The sequence below is a fragment of the Cariama cristata genome, unplaced genomic scaffold (genome assembly GCF_000690535.1).
Source record: "Cariama cristata isolate BGI_N322 unplaced genomic scaffold, ASM69053v1 scaffold34108, whole genome shotgun sequence".
Classification (NCBI taxonomy): Eukaryota; Metazoa; Chordata; class Aves; order Cariamiformes; family Cariamidae; genus Cariama; species Cariama cristata.
Genome location: NW_009632379.1, coordinates 655 through 24,266, shown reverse-complemented (window position 1 = coordinate 24,266; position 23,612 = coordinate 655). Strand labels below are relative to the sequence as shown.

Below are 23,612 nucleotides of genomic sequence, written 5' to 3'. Positions count from 1 at the left end.
GGAAAGAGTTTGCCCTGACCACCACCAGCAAGGTGGACAGCGTGTCTGCAGAAAGAAGTTCCTGTTTTTAAAACATGCATTTTACTCCATTCCACCTTCACCTTCTACAGAGCATACATAATTACTGCTGCAGGTTTATATACATGTTGAATTACAACCACAGCATAGGATATCACAGTGCAGCACGGCACAACATATGGTTTCCATTGAGAGGTGTCAGAATTGTATGGACATCTTTGGTGACTTCTCAGCTGTTGTTCCTAGAGACCCAAAGAAACAGTCCCAAATGCTGTTCTTGCTTTCTTAGTCTTTACTGCTCATAACCACGGCTCAGGCAATTAAATCATCTTTTCTTTTTAACAATAAATGCCATCTCTAGATCTCTCTGCTATTAGGTAATAAGTACTTTTGCTCTTGTACAGGTCTTTACATCCAAATCCATCAGTGATTTATAATTTTTACGTTCATTTTAGGGCAATGACTCACAAGTGAGGTGAACTGCAGATGTTCAGCTCTCAGAATGAAACCTAGGCCACTTAATTCTCAGCATTATTCCCCGTACTCTTTTGAACAGACACTGCGTTGAGATCAATCAGATGCCTCAACGTTAATGCCATTATACTGAACAGAAAGTTACGCAATACCACCTAGCTAGGATTCCCTATTGCATTTACAAACACACTTTCAAATTAGAAAAAAAAAAAAAAAAGGATAAACCCAAACTCCAAAATCATTAGGAAGATTTTTTTTTTTTTTAATTCTCCGTAATTAGCAAGTCAAAATAAGGTCTCAAACCCAAACAAACATTCAAAAGTCATAGTACATGCATTAACAACTTGGCAAGTTTCTTAAAAAGACCATAAAAGCTTAAAGCATACACAGAGACATGCTTTCAAATAGATATACAAAGTTTATTTAAACTGGCAATGTTCCAGTAACTATGTAAGGCAGTTTAATGACATGATGTGTTGCAGTTTCATCGCACTCCGTGCTAACTTAACAAATACTTCTCATTTAATTTGTGGAAAATGGTCTGTCCTTCAGTGCTTTAAGTTTTTGCTTGGATTTTCACACCAATTCATTTACTGCTGACAGGACTGCTTTATAGATCTCTCTCTTGTATATACTGAAAAAAGCAGGAGAGGTCCTTAACCTAGTAGATATTCCAAACCGGCTAAAAATTAGTATTAATCAAATCTGACTTCCCGCATAACATAAAGAACCTCACACAGTAAATTCTGCACCAAGCATATAAATTCTGGAGCTAAGATATCTCTCTTCAGGAAAAAGCAAGCAACAAAACAAAAGCAAAAGTGGCATTGCTTCATGTACAATCACTTCAAGTGAAAGACAGCAACAGGTAAATCTATTGAACAAAATCTGTGCTCAATGTCTGCTAAATAAGAAGTGTATCTATTCTGAATTCAACTCAGTTCAGCTTTTCACCTTTCTCAAAGGCCCTTGTGAGTGTGTAGACCTCCCAATCTTCCATATTCTGAGAGACTCAGAGGACGTGAAAGCCTACGCTGGTCATGGAGAGAGGAAGGCAGAATTAGCCTTTGCACAGCAAAGGGACTAAACAGAAATGATCATCAGCAGTAGGGGCACGGTGATCTGAAGCTCAGCTCAAAGGAATATTTTGGCCAGAGACTTCCACAAGAGGAGAGACAGCAAGAAAGATGTTCTGCCGCATCGTGCCAGCAATGCTTGTGGATCAGACTAGGAAGCAGGCTCCTGGAATGGCTGGGGACCTTCCTTTTACTCAAGCAATTTACTAGGCAGCGTATTTACTCTTTAAGATTTATTTCGTAGATACACGTTTGTCTCGGCCTTATACAATGAGAAATTTTGTACTAGATTGTACATAAGCTGTGCCTTAATTCCTAAGGTAATTGGAATTCACAGACTTGCTGTTAATTCCAGTGTGCTCTTAATCAGGTGGAAGATTCACACCTACTACTACAGGCTTGGAAAGAGAGTAAAAGGGTGTTATCATACAGCTCATTAGGGGAGTCAAAGAAATTTTTGGAGATTGCCGAATAATTTAGGATCTCAGCCATTCTTGCAGAAAGAGTTAAAGCACATTTTTCAGAGCATAATCAGTTGTTCACATCACCAAAATTTGAGATGAACATTTACTGAATCTCTAGGAAGAAAAAGAAAACACACCCTAAACTGCAACATCTGTGTTGCTGCTGTTCAGCCATTAAGGGTTATTTGCCTAATGTGAGTAATCTAATAGAGAGCTTCAGAATACAGAAAAAAATAAGGTAACTTTCTAGAGAGTATGCTGCTGAAGGCTGAGGCAATACTGATTTACTTCCATAGGATCAAGGTTTAATATTTAGGCTCCAAATACAGGTTGCATATAAAATGGGAATGACTTAACTTTGGCTGCCCTTACGCCTTTTTGCGTAGCTGCTAGGTTGCCAGGCAAATTCCCTATAAACTATTCAATATATAACTAGTAAAGCCTTATATTGCTTTTGCTAAAAGTTGATTCCTCATCCATTCCTGATGCTCACTTATGCTGTTGATACCCAAGCTCAAGTTCTCACACGCTCCAAACAGTCCATCAGACTAAGTGCTCTGATCCAGTCTGCAACACTCAGGTTTCAATGATCCACACTTTACTGGAACTAGTCAGAAAGCATTCACTAAGCATAAAGGAGCCCTTTAGGATAGTCCCAGGTGTGCCCAATTATTTAGTTGTTCCTGCAAGCTGATGAAACCATTAATTTTGACGTAGGCTCCTCAGAAGGCCATCATGTTATTGCATGCAGCCCAACCACTGGGCTCTTGAGAAAACAAGCAACTCGACAGATGTTAAGAGCTCATTTATTATTTGAAGGATTGTATTTCTATCAATAATAGATACTGTGGCATCAGCTTGCAAGTCAGTCTTTTGGGTTACCCACTCTCTCAGAGTCATTATTTCTAGCAGCCTTCTGTGGCCTAACAAGTTAAACAAGTAAACTGCAGGGGACTGTAAGATGGGCCCAGCTTGGGCAGACACTTAATATTTGTCTTTTCTACCTAAACATGGCCTAAACCAGTACAAAATACAATCATGTGTTGTTTTGCTAAGTGTGTTTAACTCAAATGTACCTCCTACAGGTGAAAAGAATACGGTAGCGCAATAGTAAATTTGCTAACTTAACACCACAAAAATCAGTGCATGGAAACACTAAGGTGACTATGACACTGTTAAAACACTCACAAGTATTTAGCATAGTGCATAGACAAGACCTCAGTTCCTGGGAGCTTGGAACAGAGTCGCCCAGGCTAAATGAAGCAGATGCTGGACTGCAGTGGCACAGAACTCTGAAAAGTCTCTTGCCACACCTGAAATGAACAGCGGGGGTAAGCATATTTCATCTTTTCTTGGGGTTCACATGCTCTTAGGCAGATGTTTAGGCTATCATTGTTTGTCTGGAAGAGCAGGGATAACTAAAGTCTTCAGGACTGCTTGCCTCCTGAAGGCACATTTTACACCTGATCTGCTTCAGAGGCCAAAAGAAAGATAAACTCTCTATATTCATCCAGGATGCAGGGATGCTCTGATACTGCAAATGAGAGAGAGGAAAGGAGAAAATAAATACATTAATTACAGAAAAAAAAAAAACAACCTAAACTGAGGGAAGTGCCTTCACAGAGGTGCTGCAAATGAACTGTGTGCAACACCTTTGATTTTGAAGCTGGGAAGCATGCAGACATGCAAGCAACCACAACATAGTATAATATAGTATTCCACAATGCACGAGAGATAACTCTTACAGATGCCCAATGTATGTTCTGGCTACAGCACAGGATATCAAGCTCTCCAAGTACATCAGCACCAAAACTCAGCACAAGCAACCCTAGCCTGCTCAGAAGTCTCCTTTTTAAAAAACAGGTTGGCTAGATCTACACTGCACTGTGATGAGGATAGAGGAGAGGAGAGAGGGAGGAGAGAAGCAAAAAAAACTCCCACCCGATTCACCGTTCTTCTAATTAACCTGACTATCCTGTTCTTTTTTTTTTTTTTTTTTGGCACAGTCTTCAAGTTACTACCTCATAGAGTCTAGAGCAACTTCTGTTTGACCAATGTTAAACTATTTATGGTTCTGAAATGCAAGCCACATAATTTCAACATACAGAAGTATACATTAATAAAAGACCAAGTGCTCAGTCACCGTAAATCAATCTAGTTCCTTTGAAGTATATGAAGTTATGCCAAACCACCCCAGCGGAAGATCTGATGCAGGATTTAATTAAAGAATACATGGTTCTGCTTCTATTTTGTTTGTAGGAGGTACCACAGTATTGCAGTGTCTGGAACAGCTTGACCCTTCTGGCACTGCACAGTTACATATTAACGATGATGTGGTCTTGGGTGAAAGCCTGTGCTTACGTTAAGAGACTAGCATCACTAGCCCCCTAAACCCTTTATTTTCTTTTAATTTCAGCAGCCACATTCTCAGATGATGTAAATCAGCACTTTCCCATTTGCATCAGCAACTGTAGAGCAGATTTACATTAATCAATAGTCTGGTTCCATTATGATTTTATCTTTAAATTTCGTATATTTTCAGTTTGTTTGAAAAGACCCATGCAAGAGCAGCTTCCATATCCTACTAACAAACATTGCCAACATTTCGTAATTTGTGATGAGATACTCATCTGAGGTATTACATGACAACATACAGCAGCAACACAAAGTATTTAGGGGAGGAAGGAGAAAGGATTCAAAGGATCAGTTGAAACTCAGAGGGAACTTTCAGTAAGCTGCAGGCAATCAATCAAATCAGAGTTTGCAAGGCAACAAGAGCCAAATGCAGTTGGAAATACAGCATGGGATCACAGACACTTAAAATTCCCATTATTTTAACCTTTCTATTCTACAAAGAATTTGTTATTTCCCACAGTGCCTCTTACACCAACAGCAACAGGGATCTTTCTGGCTTCAGAAAGGAGTTACCGCCTCTTAAATAACTTTGCAAAGCACCTTGCAGAGTCTGGGAAAAACAAAGCAGCTAAACTCAACACAGGCTAGGTTCTGGGAGTGGGAATCAAGCTACAGTGTTTGAGATCTCTGTAAACCCTCGAATTTCAGAATACACTCTACAGAGAGTCTCTTAGAGCCCAGCTTCCATCTTCAGTCATAATTCACTCTGGTTGAATTTGTGTTGCTGGACGTTAGCTGCAGCTGAGTGCCTCCTAACATCCCTTTGAAAATACAAAGCCAAGATGCAGATCAGCATCTGACTGAAACATGGTAAAAAAATCCACACTTTCATAGTTGCTTTATAAAAACATTCTATACATTTTTCCTTTATGTTAAAAAAACATACTAAATATTCACAAAATTTAACACACACAGACAAAACACTCAGCAAACACATACAATACATTGCACAATCTGCTTTAGGTACTTACATCTTCCACTGTTGACTGTTGGCAAAAAAGCAAAACAAAATGATCAGCAGCCAAACCATTACCTCAGGTGTATCATATGTACACATATGAAAAATAGTTTTTGTATAAAAACATATTGAATTAGTGTGTGCATATCCACCTGTGTATACATGTATAGAATGTGTGTGTATGCATACATAGATACACCAATTTAATATAATTTTCTTACAAAAGTTTCTATTATGTTTATGTTCAGCTGACCACAAGAAAGATTGAAGATCAACTAAAAACATGTTACTCCTTTTTAGAACACTACAGATGGGCTTGCTCGTGCAATGCTTCTAACTCAAAAAAGTGTTACATTGGGAAAAGAACATTACATATATGGCATTACAGAGAAATCATCATTGAGAAAGGCGCTTCATGGACTCTGAGAAACGTACACATCAGTTTGAAATACACAGATAAAAAAGAATGGTTTTCACTTCTTTCTTCAGAAATGTGTTAACCAGCAAAAGGTAAAAAATATAATCCCTAGAATGAAGATGTAGCAAAATGATGTGTATTTGTTTTGCTTGGTGTGAACCTATCTGCTGATCCCCATGCATAAAACGTTTGTTTCTATGAATGCTACATTATACTTTTCACACTTTTAATTCAAACATAGACTGGAAAGTGGGACAGATCCAGCAAACTACTCAACCTCCTGTTGACCTGCAAGAGGCGTTTGACACTTCAGAGAATCAATCCTTGTATATCAGAAAAGTATACAGTTCATTAAATAGCATTTTAATTGTCCTCTGAACATACCATGCTGCATATTTAGTTTCTAAAATGGTGACTTTTATGCACTTGAGAATAGTTTCAAATAGAAACATGCCATTCTTAGCTTTTCTTTTCCCTCCAGTGTATATTAAATAATTACAGACATGCTAAGAACAGAGGTCTGGCAGCACTTTCACAGGCTGCCATGAAGACACAGGCTAATTATCCACAGCTAAGAAATGGTACGACTATCTGATTTATTTCCTTTTCTTACCAGAAGTGCTTCCTATCAAAGAGGACAACTGAACAATTGCAAGATTTACAGGTTTACACGTATTTATAAAGCCATACTAGACGGCAGCAAAACAACAGTCAAAAAACACAGCCTCCCTGAACCAGATGCTCTGTGCTGGTCTGATACATACAGGTTTAAGAGCCAGCCTTTCTTATTGCTGATTTAACAAAGTCTTGGGTGCTACGAACATCTCACTCATTACTCATGTCTCTTTATAACTAACCTTTTGAAGTTTTAAATATTTCAACACAATGCCACATTCCAAATTTATCAGCTCATGCAATGAGCCATAGCTTTGTCAGTTTGTTACAATGGCCTGTTTGTTAATCAATGTGCTCAGGAAAATTGAGAACAAATATTTGCATTACCCTAGGGTAGAACTGAGGTCAAAAGAACCAAAACCCCATTTATACACACCATGACCACCCTGTGATGTGAAAGCAAGGAATGTTCAAGGTTCAGGTATCAAAAGCAAATTAGAACGATAAGTTTTCTGAAGCTATTACAGCATAGGAAACATCTTATCTATTTCATAGAAACATGACTTTTTTTAAATGGGCATTTTTATACACTTTGATGAAAGATGCAGACTCAAACTCACTGAGGTGTTTGGTCAGTACAAAACCATTTCAGTAATCCTATACAGTAATTAACCTGGATAATCTATGTTTCCCTGGCTACTTTGCATTGCTAGATGGTACACTGGATAGTACAAAACAGCCTTGAGCAAGAGACCACTAGCCTTTCTACTGGTGTGGATACAAAGCACCATTCAAACTGCTATTAACCGAGTCTATTTCCATGCTTACGTAAATAGGTCACAACACCACAGCAGTACACAAACTTCTTACCCCACATAAAGCATAGATGAGCCAGAAATGAACTATGCCAGAATGAACGGTCATGTACTGATTCAGGGAGCCTTCTAGAGCTCAAAGCTCCTACAGAATTCCCAAAGTGTTTAAAGCCACTCTGTTCACCTCCAAGGTAAATCACCTTCCTTTTCAGCCATGATAAGTGAAATGAAGTTCATATCGCCTGTGCATCTGGGAGTAAGTCTCACCCCATCTAGCTGAGCCCTGGAAAGAAAAATGTTTCACTTGGGATCTGTCATAGTTTTGGGGCATTGGACTAGGGACCAGATCTTCAGCTGGGATAAATCAGACAATGGCATGGCCTTATCTGCCCAGGCACTTAACCTATGCAGTGCTCCAAAACAGATCACACCTGTGTTGCTTCTGGATCCCAACAATAGCTCCCATTTCTTCTTCAAGTTGCATGATGCTATACCCTAAACTTCTTACAACAATGGCATCAATAATGCAGATTTTATTCAAGCAAAATAAATCTTGATACTCATTTCTGACATAAGACTGCCAATTCTGACCATTTTTGCCTCTCACAATTTGTGTATTTTCCCCAAATTCCTTAAAGCTCATTTAAACCAAAAGGAAGTCTCTGATCAGAAGAGCCTGAGCTTATGAAGAGTAACAGCTGAAGAACAAAAAGCAAAAAATAATTTTCTGAATAATTTTTAATCAAAGGTTTCCAGTGAATCAATTCAGTACGCAGCAACAAGTTTTTAATGAGACCAACATGCCTTATTAAAAGCTTCAGTACTGGCATCTCTTCCCTTCCTCCCAACCTCCTCACAGACCAGACAGAGCCGTTACCCTACAGGACAAGGCAGACACGTTAATCAAGGAAGAGACCAACATTCAAGTTTCATATCAAACTCAATATAGACCATTAAATTCTCCAGTGGCATGAAACAAAGCCTCTACAAGTTTTCCTATTGCCCCCAAATCCCCTAAATGTCTCTGTAAGCAAGCTGTTAATTAAAATACTCAAAATTGCACAATTCAGGTATACAGATCTATATAAAGAGAAATTTTATGAATTCATAGGCCTAATTAGAAAAATGGACACAGCTTACGTTATAACTGGATGTCTGGTCAGTTCTTCTCTGACTCCTCCTGATATTAGATTACGAACACTCAGGAAGAGTATCTGTTTGGTATGTCGTCTTGCACTAATTATGTTACCAAGATACTAAATACCAAACAATGACATATAAAATTTAACTATTAAAGATGTTGCTGAGGAGATTAAAGATGTATAACACATTTTTTTAATCTTTGCATTTTGAAAGTCTTATTCCCTAAACTACACCTACAGTAGAATTCCTAATTAATTCAGCATGAGAAAATGAGAAATTCCTTATTCAGTCTGTGACACCAGCAGTAGAAGAAATCAAACTGGTCAGATACAGAGTAGCAAGAGGGTTCAGTTTTGCATATTGGCACAGGAATATGAAGTAGCCTTTATACACAGTTTGTTTCCAGACATACAAGTATTTTGGGTAGCACAAATCATGTTTGTTTCTTTCTAATTCTTAGGAAAGAATACGAAAAGAATATCCTGTGAAGATAGATTGTTTTGGCATCAAATGGCTGTAATTTCCACATACTGAGATTAGTTCTAATATCTGTTCAGGCACTTTCTTACTCTCGCAAAACTATCTCCTGTGCAGAGAAAATATCAATGAACCATTTCCAAATGACAGGGAAAAGTGAATCAAGAGTCCACTCATTCAAAAATGACAAGTTTTTTCTTATGATCAGACATGCACATTATTTATCAGCTATGATAAATGCTAGGTTTGAAATAAACAATAGCTATAAATACTGAGAATTTTCATGAGAATGTACTTGGAAAAAATATGCAAGTATGTTAGGGACGAGGTATATCCAGCATAAATATACCAAAATAATTTGTGACATCAAGAAAATATTATAAATTTCCAAAATTCAATTTTTACAAATTAATCCAATCATATCACTACCGACAGATGAGTGGCAACTCCACCATCTAGCAACAAAGATGCACTTAAAGGATGCAGAAGAAACAATCGTCATAAATGATACTAAAAGAACTAAATTTTAAAATATGGAGGAACAGAGGGAAACAGAAATGGCAGCTCTCCAAATAGTTTTATAGCAACATCTGAGATGCTTTTGGAAAATTCTGATGGTAAGTTCAGATCTACCAAGTCTCAAACATTGGATTTTCCACCTCACATGCCCCTGTCATGGTGCTCACCTCTTCTGTCAGCATTGAACAGCCAGGGAACCTTTCCTGTCCCAGGAGCTCACCAAGAACACAGTGGTCAACTGACCTGAGCTGTGATCTGCCCATTAAATATGTCTGGACCACAAGGCCCCATAGCAGGACTGGTACTAAGCTGATGTGCTGCAGCTGGAGACCACCAGTAGAAGGCACGTTCTGCCAGTCACACTTCATCACAGGAACAGACACACTCTATGAAGTTCACTACAAGCAAATGCGCTCTACTCCTTGTCCTAGCACATGTCTGTGTCATCCAGCGTGTGACCAATGTGAGGACTGACAGGCACTAGATCGGAAAAAGAAATTAAAAAGTTTCAAAATGTTCAAACACTCATTTAAATCCTTGTAATCATCAAGTGTTTTCACTAGAGAGAGATGTTCTGGGGTTGCATGCAGATACAAATATTCAGGTCATACACCTATGAAAGCTTTGAGGAATCTTTACTAATCCTCCAAAGAATCATTAATAAAAATATTGATTATTCCATTCTATAAATACTCCTCCAATATGACCACACCTAAACCACCTGATAAAAGAAGAAGCTGCAAATGAAATAAAGTTATGGAACAATAAAATACATTTATGTAAGACAGTGAAAAAAAAAGTGATGAATCACTGGAAAGATGTGACCAGGACACAACTACTACATGTGAGGCAACAGAACTGCAGAAGGGTACCCAGGCTGAGCATGGGAAGAACCTGGAGCTGAAAAGGTAGGACAAGACCTGGTCGGTGGCAGGCAGAGAGTCCCTAGCGCATCCCTCGCACCAGGGCCCCTGACACGCATCACTGTAATGATCAGAGCTGTTTGTAATGCTAAATGACAGCACTCCCAAATGAACCCACCACTCAAAGAATTGGGTAAAGTCACCCTTCCTCAACCAGCCACATGCTTGGCCTACAACCAACCAGTTCTTAAAATGTCTGGTTTCATATTTACTGCACAGTAGCAGTTCCTAGTTGATGGGTAATAATGTTATAAACACACCATAAGTGGGTAAATATTATAAAATTGTGGACCAGGATGTTTTCACTGCTTAAACATCATAGAAAACAGTGCTGAACCTAAGGAAAGGAGTCTACATCATCCTTATCTCTCTATAGTATAGAGCTAACTCTTGATGTGCCTTATGTACAATAAGACATATAAGTAGAGTTTTCTTAAATAACTTTATAAATGCTTTTCTAGAATATAAGTTGGTAAAAAAATCCAAGTGGAACACAAATGACAATGAATCTTGAGCAGCACAAAAAACACTTGTGTCAGTGCTTGCCACACAATCACCTTGTCCTAGAAGCCCAGGAGAAAAAGTGAAGTGTAGACAAAAAAACTCAATGTTTTTACTACCTAAGAAAATCTGTCTGCTATCAACCAAGGGCAAATCTATCTATATGGTCAGTAAAGCAGCTTAATGCAGGCCTACTATGAGCTGTTGATAACAGATGCTGTTTCATACAGACACTATAACCTTCCTTTCTTCTTTCAGTTGCAAGAGAGTGGTTCTTCAATATCAAAATACATCCGCTTTTCTTAGGCACCTGCAATTCTTTGCTTTTACAATAACACATTGCAAAGTCCATTTACTTCAGTGTGTTCAAAAAACTGTTGGTCATAAGAAGTCAAAGAAGGAGGTTTCAGCTGAGTACGTTTTTGTGAAACAAAGAGAATTTAAAACAAATAGTTGCCTACAGGATTTGCAAATACAAAAGCTCAGTTAATTCTTCAGCAGCTTACCCAACCCCAATGACAAGTAAAATTCATCTTTTTGAGTGCACAGGGAGAGACCATCTAGGTCAGAGATAGTGCCTAGAGAAATATAAACGTCCATATTTTACACGTTATAATTGGAAAATAACCTTCAATACCTTTTACAAACAATTAAGCTTATAACAAACACATGGCAACTCTGTTGGTCCATACTTCCTCAAGAGATTAATTGTTAGGTTCCTCGAGCACATCATTTAAAATGTATTTGCACCTGCAGATCACCTTCAGTACAAAAGGGATCTCTCTTGCAAAACAAGACGCTCAGCTGCCAAAAGAAGTGATAGTTGGAAACATACCCGAGGAATAGTTTGTATCAAAGCTTTAGCTTGGGTCAGGATGAAATCTGCTTTCTCTATCAGTAACATAACTGTTAAAACTTTTGGGACATATTATTACAGTATGAGGGCTCTGCCGGAGGATTTAAAACAGCCAAGAGCCTGTCTGCCTTCTGCTGAGACTGACACAGAATTTTCCCATGTTTTTGGGACAAGTGTCTTCTTTTCACCCTTACTGCCGTCCTTGGGTGAAAGAGGGAGAAGGCAGAAATCTGCACTTACTCTCTACCCCTGCTCTCTCCCCAAAAAGTCTAAACTAAGATGGGATGTGACAATTCTAGGAAATTAGTTTGTTGCAGAGGTCATCAAATGGCAATTGAAAAATCAGACTTTTCCTAGGAAACTTGCTCCAGCCTTCCAGGCAGAACAACTACCACAATGCTACAGTACAAGAGACATGTCCTCACTTATGTGTTGGGATAAACATTTTTTAAAGAGTGTTGCCATGTCAGTGAAATGCTTCAGCCAGGTACAAATTTGCTCATACAGGCAGCCTCTCTCTCTTCACCACTGCTGCTCACCACCTTTAGCTCTGCTTTGATCTTTTCTTTCTCCCTCTTCATAACCCGCAGCTCACCCTCCTGACCATCACGCACACCCTTAGTCAAGTGAATTTGTGGCGCTCGGAAAATCAGCCGAGTGGCACACTGATCTGGTGTTACAGCAGCATGAGAACAAAGGGGCTTTTCCTAAACTGCTGCACTGCTATTGATAAGGAGAGCAAAGTACAAACAGGCAAGGAAGTGCGCAATACACATAACAGCAGATGGAGTGAGAAGAGACAGAGATGTGGCTTTAATATCTTACCAGCTCTAGCAGTATGCAGCAGGGGATAACTTGTGAGGATGTGCTTGATAATTGCGCAAATGTTTATGCATAGAGATTATCTCAGAAACCAGGGAATTGAAATTGGATGTTAATGTGAAACTAAACAAATTGCAGACTGATGTTCTGAAGTCAAAAGGATCTTGCAGGTCTTTCCCATTCTAAACTCCTTCCTTTCTTCTGCACAGTTATCAATTTTCTCTTGAACTGTTCCCTTTATTACATGCCTAAGTACGACACTCTGAGGAAGGCTTCCAAAAGCAAAAAATGGTTTCAAGGCATCTAACTATCCTTGAAATCCAGTGATTGTTAAAGTACCACAACTACCACCGGTATTTTTGCATCACCAGCAGCATCCCATCTCTTTCCTGTCCCTGGGCATGGCTCAAAGTCTACTGAAGTCAATGATGACTGAACTACAGACATCACATGAACTGACACTACTGGAACTCCTGCTGTTTAGAAACATTCAATAAATGTTCAGTATCATTTTCATGCACTTCCAGCACAAACTATATCATCCTGCAATAAGATGTCAGAGTGGCCCTCCCTCATTCATCATCCTGTACTGACTCTGGTCTATACACAATACTTCACCCAGAAGAACAGGGTTATAAGTTCAAGTCCATATCTGGGGTAGACTGGTAAAAAAAAAAAAAGCTGTTTTCCAACAGCTGAGCATTTGGCCCACTTATTGCAGTCATTTGGAGGCCTTAGACTGGTAAACAGCTAGTTTTTAAGAAATTAGACACTGGATTAAAGAAATCTATCATTGCTCTCAGAAATACTAACAGATAACATTATTTCATTGAAGACCCCCTCGAAACCTGATTTGTATCAGTAGTAGAATGACTAGAGGCTTTATAAATAATTTTTTTTAAAAGACGCAACTCTGATTGATGGTTGGGCCTCACAGACCAAGACTACAGTTATTTTCCAAGATTTTAAGAGCATTATTCTTACTGTCATACTTCAACTATTCTTAAAACAATGCTTATTTTTAAAATAAAAGCTCTCAAAATTAAACTGCTATGTGCAGTTGTTACACTAGAAAAAAGCAGAAATACAAACTTTCCTGCTTTGCTCTGCTTACGCGCTTCGGGATGCTGACACTACTGATGGGGGATGTGTAATGAACTCCTTCTATCTCATCCGTCTTTCGCCAAAGACGGCCTGTGGGGAATCAGCTACTGATATTATAACAAGGAATTTGATGGTATAGACCCTCATCTATAAATCTACCTGTTTAGACAGAAAAAAATGTATCATCCCAAACTATTCCAACACTGACCCATCTTACAGACAATCACATGTATTTGCATGTTCCACTTCTCACATTAAATAGACGGACAGTGTTTAATGAATTACACACCATTACATAGTCGGTTCATTGCTGTGTTGCAACAACACATCGACATTAAGACCTTCTTGACCAAACCTTCCCCAGAGTTCTTGTTGTCACTTGTAGAAGGGACAGAAAGAACACAGGCACTTGCTAGTTGTAAACCTTATTAGCTCCAAATGTGTCAGGCAAGGCAAGGTGCAACTTACGGGCCAACAGGACCAGGGCATTTGAGAAGCTCCAGCTAAAAATGAACCAGGACACAACAGAGAGAAATAATACTGCTCTCGTCAGGGACAGAACTTGTTCCCAAATGTTAAATCTCCGCACCTTACAAGAATGGATGCTAAAGGATTTCATTAGATGAGTTCTCAGAAACTATGAGGTGGAGAACTTTCCTTGTTGGTTTTTTTTTTTTTGGCTTCCTCCCTCTGCCCCAGAACACCTTCCTTACAAAATCAGATTCACAGATTTCACTAAAGAAGATCAAGCTATTTCTGATGGACTACTTATTCTGTCTTGTCACTCCACGAGAAAAGTCAGAAGAGAATTTAGTAAGAAATTAATGCTTTATACTTACCATCTATTCTTCTTTCTGAATGTAGGTCACTGTATTTACACCATATCTTGAACATGAATTTTTTCTTGTTTAATTCTAGTTTGACACACATTTTCTAGTTATATGCAAATTTAAAGTAATTGAGATGCTGCCTTCAAAGAACAACATTAAAGTACTCCCAAAAGCAGATGTCAAACATTCAGCAGCTTAACTAACACTAAAGGAAACCCACAGCTGCATACAAACACACAAGGTGCAGCTGCTGCATAAAGTTTTCTTCCTTTTGCTTCCCTCCTCACTAACGAGAATCAGAAATAGACATTTGTAATTGTTTTACTGGAGAAAAACCTGCACTGAGAAACACTCTTAAAGTAGGAAATGCCAAATTAAATGGACTTCATACAACCAGAACTGATACCCTTGTACCTAAGCACAGTAGTATCATCCTTAATCACTGAATTTCTCAAATACTATTTCTGAAAGCTTTTTAAAGCTTTCAGATCCTTGATATATGGCACTACGCAGGTACAGAAAAACTGTCATCACCATCAGGCCAGCATCAAAGTGCTTCTAAAAGTTGGTCTAGGTCAAGCCAGCTCTAATAGTTCCAAGACCATCTCCTTCCACGGGCAATAAAAAAATCCCGCACCAATTCTGAACGCACCACCCGCATGCAGTACTGTGGCATAAGGCCATTTATTGCTGTGATTATTCACTCTTGAGGCTATGGTCAGAGCAAAGCCAGCTGCGAGGTGAGAAAAAGGTGGGAGAGAATCCCCAGGAGATGCTTAAAGAACAGTCTTTGCTGTCTCCAGGCTCCGCCGAACAGCAGCACTACTGAGGTCATGAAAATGGGCTGGTGTCTTCAGCATTAATGTGGAAGCCCTGACAAACTATATCATGTTCTAAAAATATTTGGAGGTTTAGGGGAGGAGAAGGAGGGAAGGAAGGCAGGAAGGAAGGCGGGAAGGAAGGCAAAAAGAGCTGGAGCTAATGAAGGAGAGCAGGTCAATAGTTCAGCATCAGCACAAGGAGAGCAGAAATTGCCCTGACAAAGATCAGTCAGAAAACACACCCTAACGTTAACCTGGAGTTAACATCTGTGAGGCCATCAGTGAGCCTTTCATTCAACACCTAGCACACTGATCCTTGATCTGCGAGGAGCCCACAAGGCCACAGTAAGCCAAATAATCACCTAAATAACTTTATTAATTTCTTTCCTCTTGCCCCCACCCTAGCCCACCAGAATACTAGAAACTCAGACCTGACTTACAAATTTCTCTGTACATCCATAACTCCATGGTAACCTTTCTACTGAAGTCATTGAGACGATTCACAAATTATACCTTGCTGTACTTGCAGGACTGAGCCAGAAATTTCTTTAGTAATGTTGTCATTCACACATACACTGATTTTTTTTTTCTTCTTCTAATGAAACAAACAGGGAGGATTTTATTCCTGAAATTCAATCTAAAATAATGCCTTATGAAAGTAAAATATCTTTGTGGGCTAGCATCAAAAACTGCTACAAGGCTCCATGGAAAAACATGTTATTTTTTGTTTGCCGATATAAACACGGCAGAATCAAAGAGAATACTGCTCCCCCTCCTGGTCCTAAAACACATCTAGGTTTTTGATTTCTAAGTGAATGCCTGGAAAAAGTAAAAACAGAACTTGCTTTCTTACATCGTTTTAACATAAATATATTTAGGCATTAAAACTTCTGTTACTAGTCCCCTGAAAGTTCATTCATAGGACTAAATGATTAGGGCATGAAAACAACTGTGTTACTCATAAGCCCAGATAAAAATGTGTGGACTATTACTAGGTTTCATCTCATTTTTATGACTCCTTTCCCCAAATAAATCAATCACATGAAGTTAAACTCAACATGCAGAGTTAAGCTCTCCACAGAGACTGTGGAGATTGCAAACGTAAATCAAATAGGAAGAAAGCAAGCTGAGATAATGGACCATTTATACTGGTTTACTTCAAAGCCCTGAGAGATGGCTAAAAGTGTTAAGATAATACACAAGAAGCACTGATTCCAGAAGAAATAATAGAAGCCTGTCTTACCAAACATGCAACTGTAAGTAAAAACCCCACAACTTCTACAACTACTTCTCCAACTGCACAGAATTTCTATTATATCGAGAAACTTCTAAGGATATGCAGCAAAATAATCAGCCTTAAAATTAGCCTTAAAACTAGCAAGCCTGTGGTTGTCCTGATAACTGGCAGTATCGGGAGATTTGGTTAAGAGTCTTCCATAAAGACAACTACCTTCTCAGCAAAGGGCACACGGAATTAGTCACACCTTACACTATTAATGGAAGTCACACACAACAGTGAATGCAAACCACTGCATTTTCAGAGATAATTAGAAGCAATTTCCTCAAGTTCTTTTTCTTGTCCTGGATATGTAGGAATAATTTTCTTTTTCACCCAGATACTGGTTTATCATAAAATATGGTGCTATCCACACATTCAGGTATTCAGAAAAAATAGTAAAGACTGGTCATACATCCAAAGGTGAGGTTTTTGTTTCAGAACTGTGTTTTATGTGTTGAAGGTTCAGGTAAGTGCAATACTGCTGCTGTACAAACATTCTACCTTCCCTTCCAAAACTATAATCTCTTACTTAGATGACAATTAAAAGTGAGATGAATTCCTTGATTCTCTGCCTGTGCACGCTGCAAGTAACTAGTTTCAGCAAGATTCACAGAACTTGATCAGGGGAGACTCGGGACTGGAATAAGAAAGTGCTGGAGGTCGAGAATTGAATTTATGAATAAAAGACATGGGAATGCTTAGATAGTATATATGTGAATTGTGTTGCTCAGTTTTATATACACATCAGCGACAGAGTATAACCCTGCTGCCTCATCAGTGTTTAATTGACTTTTCCTATCTTTTAAAATTGTTATCTTTCCTTTGTGAGAAAAGACCCAAACAACAGGGAGAATAAATGGCTACACAAAACCAACAAATCTATCTCTACAACATTCTGGTCAATTGTATAAATAAACTGGGAAAAAATCCAACCTAAAGTAAATTTATATGGTACTTGCAGTAGTATATCAAATCTCCGACTTCAATTTGATCTTCCTGTCAATTGTGCTCATTTGAAAGAAAAAAAATACAGGTTACAAAGCTATCATCAATTATAAAACGCAGGTGTTGTATTTCATTACCTCTGAATAAGAAGTATCTGAGTATCACAGTAAATGTCATTAGGGCACTAAGGCTTCAATTTTGAGAGTCTTCTAGTACAAGGTGTCCTACTGTCTGAAGACACCTGCTACAAAACCCATTAAATTGCTGGAAATGTGGCATGAGAGCACAAGGCAAATGAAATTGAAAAACAAGTAAGCTGATGCTTCTTGTCAGGCAGAAGCTGTAATTCAAATGTTTGTTGAGAACTATTGCTATCTCCATACACAATAAAACAGTAAAAATAATGCAGAGCCACGCATCTCACAAAAATCCACGTACAGTGTTTTCTGAAGCCTGCAGTTATCTCCTCAGGCTATAGTGTAGCACTGTTCAAGAGAAATAGATGAGGCTGGAGAACTGTGGACTAGAACTACTTAGAAGTTTACAACTGACACTGGCAGTGACCGGGAAAAGCAATTAAACTAAGTGTGATTTATTCAAACAAAAATGTCCTTTCTCCAGAGAAAATACCAAGTTTTGAAGAAAATTCGCTGGTCCCAAACTCCCCAAATTGTCCTTCCCACCATCTTCTCTGCATGAAGAAAAAGCTCCCTGAGGTTTATGATCAGATCCAATGAAGATAACAGGAGATTTTCTTTACTGAAAGTTTTTAACTGGATGTGGCAATTCAGAAAGCTGAGCAGAAGACAATCAGCGCATCATGCTCTGAGCAATCAGAGTAATAATCACCGAAATAATATGTTCAGAATGGCAGATAATTGTATTATGATTAAACATAATAAATATATATTAAAGAATCAGGCATAAATGCAGGCATGTCACTAACATTAGCTGCAGGTTTACTTCTTAAATATTTCAGACATCCTACCTCGTTATTGACTTCGGCAGGTTTTTTCTTTGTTTCTCCGATATCCAAATAGCTGTGGAAGGAAAACAGTTTTGATTACTTACAGAAGCATCTAACTTATACAATACAAATATTTCTACACTTTTTTCATACATGAAGCTTTTAAAATTTATCATGCCTCAAAATAACATCAAAAATAACTCATTCAAGATTTTAATGAAGGACTGTTAATATAAATCTGCAGGCTAGCCCTCTGGGCTAATACAAAAGACACAAGAGAATCAACCATCTATCTTCAAGTCACTGGTGATTAGAACAGACCATCAATAACTCCCTCATCAGAAAGAAGCTCACATACTACTGTGAGGTGGATCCACAAATCTCAGCACAACATCAACTTACCAGAGTTTTCAAAGTCATCATCTTGCCTCTTAGTTTCTCACAGTAAGTCTCTGATAGATGTAAAGCTTTCCTCCCTACCCAAGTATAACTCAGGGCATCAGCTAAAGTTTAAAAGGATTTACACCATTTGTGTTTCAACAGGACCTGGACACATCTGAACACTGTATATCCTGATTTCTCGTGGTTGTGACAACCAATAGCATTTTCATAATTATTTTATGAATAGATAAAATACAAGCCTGAACTGGACAAGAAAACAAAATACATCTATTTGAACAATACTGCTGTCCATCAGAGTACATATTCCCACAAAAACATTGCATTAACACAAAAGTGTTAGTTAAAAGACAGAGTAATGGATTAGCTGTATGTTGCCTTTCCAAAAAAAGAGAATTAAATAAGTCTTCAAGCATGAGTAACCCATACACTGGCAAACAGGCAACTGTCCAGGCACCCAGACTACGCTAACTCCTTTCCCTTGTCAGCACTCTGAGAGCCATGACAGCAGTTCTTCTCACGCATGTAACTCTCAGTACCTGCCGGTATCGCAAGATGTCTCTAGTTCTCAGTGCTGTAGGAAGAGATACCTTCACGGGCAGTTATAACTCAGTACAGCAGCACCTTTCAGCACCTTCTGCCAAGATGCTGGGAGCATCTAACCTAATGTTAGGTGATGGGCATTTCTTAAAGGTTCTCCTTATTCTCCAGCAATGTCATGCTCTGTAGTTAATGACTAGGATAAGATTTGTTTGCCAGAGGAAACTTTCCTGCCTGGCTCAAGTTGAGAATTCATGGGACCTGAATGAAGGTGTAGAAGCAAGGGGGGAAAAAAAAAAAAAAAGAGAGAGAATGAAACAACATCTTTCAATCATCGTTTATCAAGGTACCACAGAATGATCACAAGGATTTCAAGTCTTCAGTGTGTGGGTGCAGTAAGACACAGCAAGGCTTCCAGGCAATGCTTGAAAGGGCATGCCAGTGCTTTGGAAAAGGTAAATGTAGCAATGTAGGAAAATGTTTAAAAACAAAGTGTCCAAGTCTTCTGTTTAAAAACAAACAAAAACAACTGTTGCAAGCTTCTCCATGTAAAAAAGGAGTTCTCTTGAGATCACAAAAAAAGAAGTCTTAAAGCCTACAAGGCTGAAAAGAAATAAATGCTTCAGACAAAATAGTTCCAACAGCCTATAACAGCTGATAACTGTGGTTCTTATTTTCTAGGTATCTGTAAATTACTTCGAGGAGAACTAAGAAACGTGACAAAGAAAAGCAAATATATAATCACAGGCTTAAATTCACCACGCAGAGTTCTGGGCATTCATTTGTCAAACTTCAGGGATCTACAAATCTGAAAGAGTCTAAAGAGGCTCAAAGGTTTTTCTTGGGATAACGGCATTCAAAATAATCCCAGACCAAAACTTTAGAAAAGTATTCCCACTTGCTAAGAAAGCAGAAATACTTTCACTCAATGACTATCCAAGCCAGTGATGAAACCCCAGTGCTGTTTAAACAGACACTGCTGGAGAGAGGACAAAGTACCATTAATTAATGAGCAGAGATACAAGTAAATGGGCAAAGGAGGGTAGAGTAGCATGCTGAAAAAAAAAAAATACTAAAACTTGAAACCAGCTCCAGTGTAGACAGTTTTCTTTCAGGAAGCTGAGAGTCAGGGAAGAACCCCACAGGGGTGCAGGCTTGAACGTACATTCTCACTCACCACTGCAACAACTACAATCTACCAAAACACCGCACTGCATATACACCAAAAAAGCCTGTATTCACCTAGCACACCTGTAAATGACAAAACAAGCTGAGAAACTTGTTATAGGTTATGAAAATTCCCAACATTGGCTAATAATTCTTCCTTTAAAGAAAATTTCTACCTATATTTCTAAAAGCATAATTTTTAAAAGCTGATTATTTTTGTTTAAAAAATGAAACATATCAGCAGTTTATATCAACTATATACCCTCAGAGGTGTCTATCTCAAGATGTTAAGATTCAGGGCTTGGAATGACAGAGGTTCACATGCTAAAGGTGAGTGCAATTTAGTCTAGATTTCACTGCAGACAGAGAACAAAAAGATTCAGTTCTCAGTATAAGGCATCTGAGAAGAAACAACTCTACTGCTTGAAGTGGAGCAATGACACTTTCAGCTTCTACTTCTCTTTGGACACTCTCTCCGTAATGGAAATTATGCTCCCACACATCAGTGCCACAAGGTTTCATTTCAAAGTTCAGCCCTGCATGGTCTATCACAGCAATGAATGTCTTCAACAAGAATCATTGCAAAAATAATGTAAAAAAATGTACAAACTTCTTGCTGCTATCAGACCAGACTTTGATCCTTTAGGGCAGATGCTTTGGTCTCCCACAGCTGCAACTGCTTTATCTTTGCCTGTGACACATACACAAACACATGCTCTTTTCTTTAATTCCTTCAATTCCTTTCAGAGAACTGTACCTTTCAATTAACTCCTCCTCTCCTCTGACTTTTTTGGCCAAGATGTCCTCCTAATTATCATTCTGTCTACAACCCAGTAAAGAACAAGATCAATATGAAGCCCTTCAGCCTGTTTCAAACAATGGTTGTAAAAGCACTGCTAACATTTACAGCACTATACGAATAAATACTAATAGTGAAGATCTCCAACTCTGAACGCAGAAATGGAAAAGATCTCAAGTCATCCCGTTTATCCTCCATACAGCACAGGACTATGGCATACTATCAAGGGATATATAAACCAGCCTGCTTTTACCAAGTCCTTTAGGTTAGCTTTTCTTAAAGTATTCTCTTCGTTGACCTTAAATACTTAGGTATCTTGTTGCATGTTGCAACCATAAAGTCTGAAAAGCTCTCACTATAAAACTCTGACCATAAAACACAGAATGACAAAAAGAAATGCTTTTTCCCACCCAAAATAAATCCAGAGTGCCCAATTCTCTCTACACAGTGCATGCTAATGCCAAACACTTACTTACTTTTAGCCTGTCTGTGGAACATAAAACACATTTAGGGAGGTGAAACATGATGTGCTGACAACTAACAACTTTAAGCCATCCACAGAATCACAGGATTTAATAGCAAAAAGATTCAGTAGATCTTTCCTGAGAGTTGAGCACTACATTTAACATGGAAGGGAGTACTGAGGGAAAGGGGCTTATATTTAGCCTGTCATACATCTTTCTCTCTAGCTTTGCCACTGAAGCGCAAGAAGCTTCAATAAATCTTCAGGAGCAGCCAGTGACAAAAACGGTAAGGGTGCCGATAGAGATCCTGTCCGTTACACAGAGAGTTTCGTCCTGAAACATAACAACCTCTCCTGAAAAATGTAGTGTCCTCATCTCTACAAAACCAAGATGAGTGAGGTCCTGTACAGCTGATAGTTTAGCATATAAATTCTTAACCACCTTCAGAAGGGACTGTTAATTTTGAGATTTATTTTTTTTTAATTCATCTGTATGAAAAATGCCCACAAACACTGAACAAAACATATAATTAGGCCACTGAGGCCATGAGTTTCACTGCCAGAATTAAGAACCATTACCAACCACATGCAGAGCCACCCAGGAAGCACACCTAAAAGCCCAGATCTCCTCCATGATATTCTCTCATCACTCACTAGAAAACAGAGAAACTGTCAGCTTAATTCTTCGTGTGCAGGCAGGGAAAATAAAGCAAACAGTCATCTCTTAAATAACAGGAGGGACTCAACTACTCTGATCATAAAAAGGCTATATACCTACCCAAAATGAACAGAAGTGATGGAGAGATGAATAGCTGGGTAGAGTATTTCAGACTTTTAAAACATAAGCAAGAAAGGAAGTGTTGGGAAATAAATTCCCAGGCTCATCAACTTCACAGCAGGGCTGTCAGCACTCCATCTTTCTACAGCTTTCTCCCTGTTAGCACTGAGCATGAACACTGACGCTCACCCCTCAGTTAAGCGCACACATCACAACAACATGCCATTGCCGCACATCCTTCGGGTTAAAGAGCTGCTTCTCCTTTTCTACCATCATGTCAAGGAGATGGCACTACATGACTGGTGGTAACAGCAGCCTTTCCATGGCTCACCTTTAAAGCTCTTTTGCAGTTTTATCTGTTACAAGTACATTTCTTTTTGCCTTGGGTCACAGGCTTTAAGCCCTCTTTCCACAATGCCTAATAAAAGGGGTTGGGGGGGGTTGGGGTGTCCTCTGAAGTATTGCCATAGTGCCAACCCCAAATGCTGATAGTCAAGTTCCATATAAATCTTACATTACTTTTTAGCCACTCACTTGAGTTTCTTGAAGGCTTCCCTGCCACCAGCCACATACTGCTCTCCACTCTGAAGCTCATCCAGCTGCCGGACACGATGCCCACCCCGGGGGGTATAGATGTTACGCACAGCTCCAAAGGGTGCCTTCACCCCGCCTGTCACTTCTTTCAGGAATACCTCGAAGTTGGACACTTTCTTCTCATGGATGACAATACGGCGCCCTGGGAAGAAAGGGTCCCCGTTGCGATACACCAGCACGCTCTTCACCATCGGCTGCGAGAGCCACGACCCCTTCGTGCCAGGACTAGTCATTTTGGGTGGCTTCGGACCTCCTGTGCCGCCCAAGCCGCCCCGCCTGCACCTGTTCACTCAGGAGAGGGTTCCTGCCTGAGCACCCCTCTCACCTCCACCCTCACAACTCCCTGCCAGGGGTGAAGCGCCCACACCCACGCAAGAGGCCTGGGCACCAGGGCCCACCTCCAGGGAGGCAGAGGAGGGAGCCCAGTGTTGC

At 39.2% G+C, this 23,612-nt stretch overlaps 1 protein-coding gene across 1 annotated transcript in view; it reads right to left on the bottom strand.

The window, feature by feature from the left end:
• Window positions 1-23,413, bottom strand: part of DCDC2 (doublecortin domain containing 2) — a 32,709-nt gene extending 9,296 nt beyond the window's left edge. Inside the window, exons 1-3 of the mRNA XM_009706318.1 lie at window positions 23,121-23,413; window positions 18,462-18,513; window positions 16,242-16,251 (exon numbers count right to left, since the gene is read on the bottom strand). Coding sequence (XP_009704620.1) covers window positions 16,242-16,251; window positions 18,462-18,513; window positions 23,121-23,413 — 355 coding nt within the window. The remainder of the gene's footprint in view (window positions 1-16,241; window positions 16,252-18,461; window positions 18,514-23,120) is intronic.
• Between the last annotated feature and the right edge of the window lie 199 nt (window positions 23,414-23,612).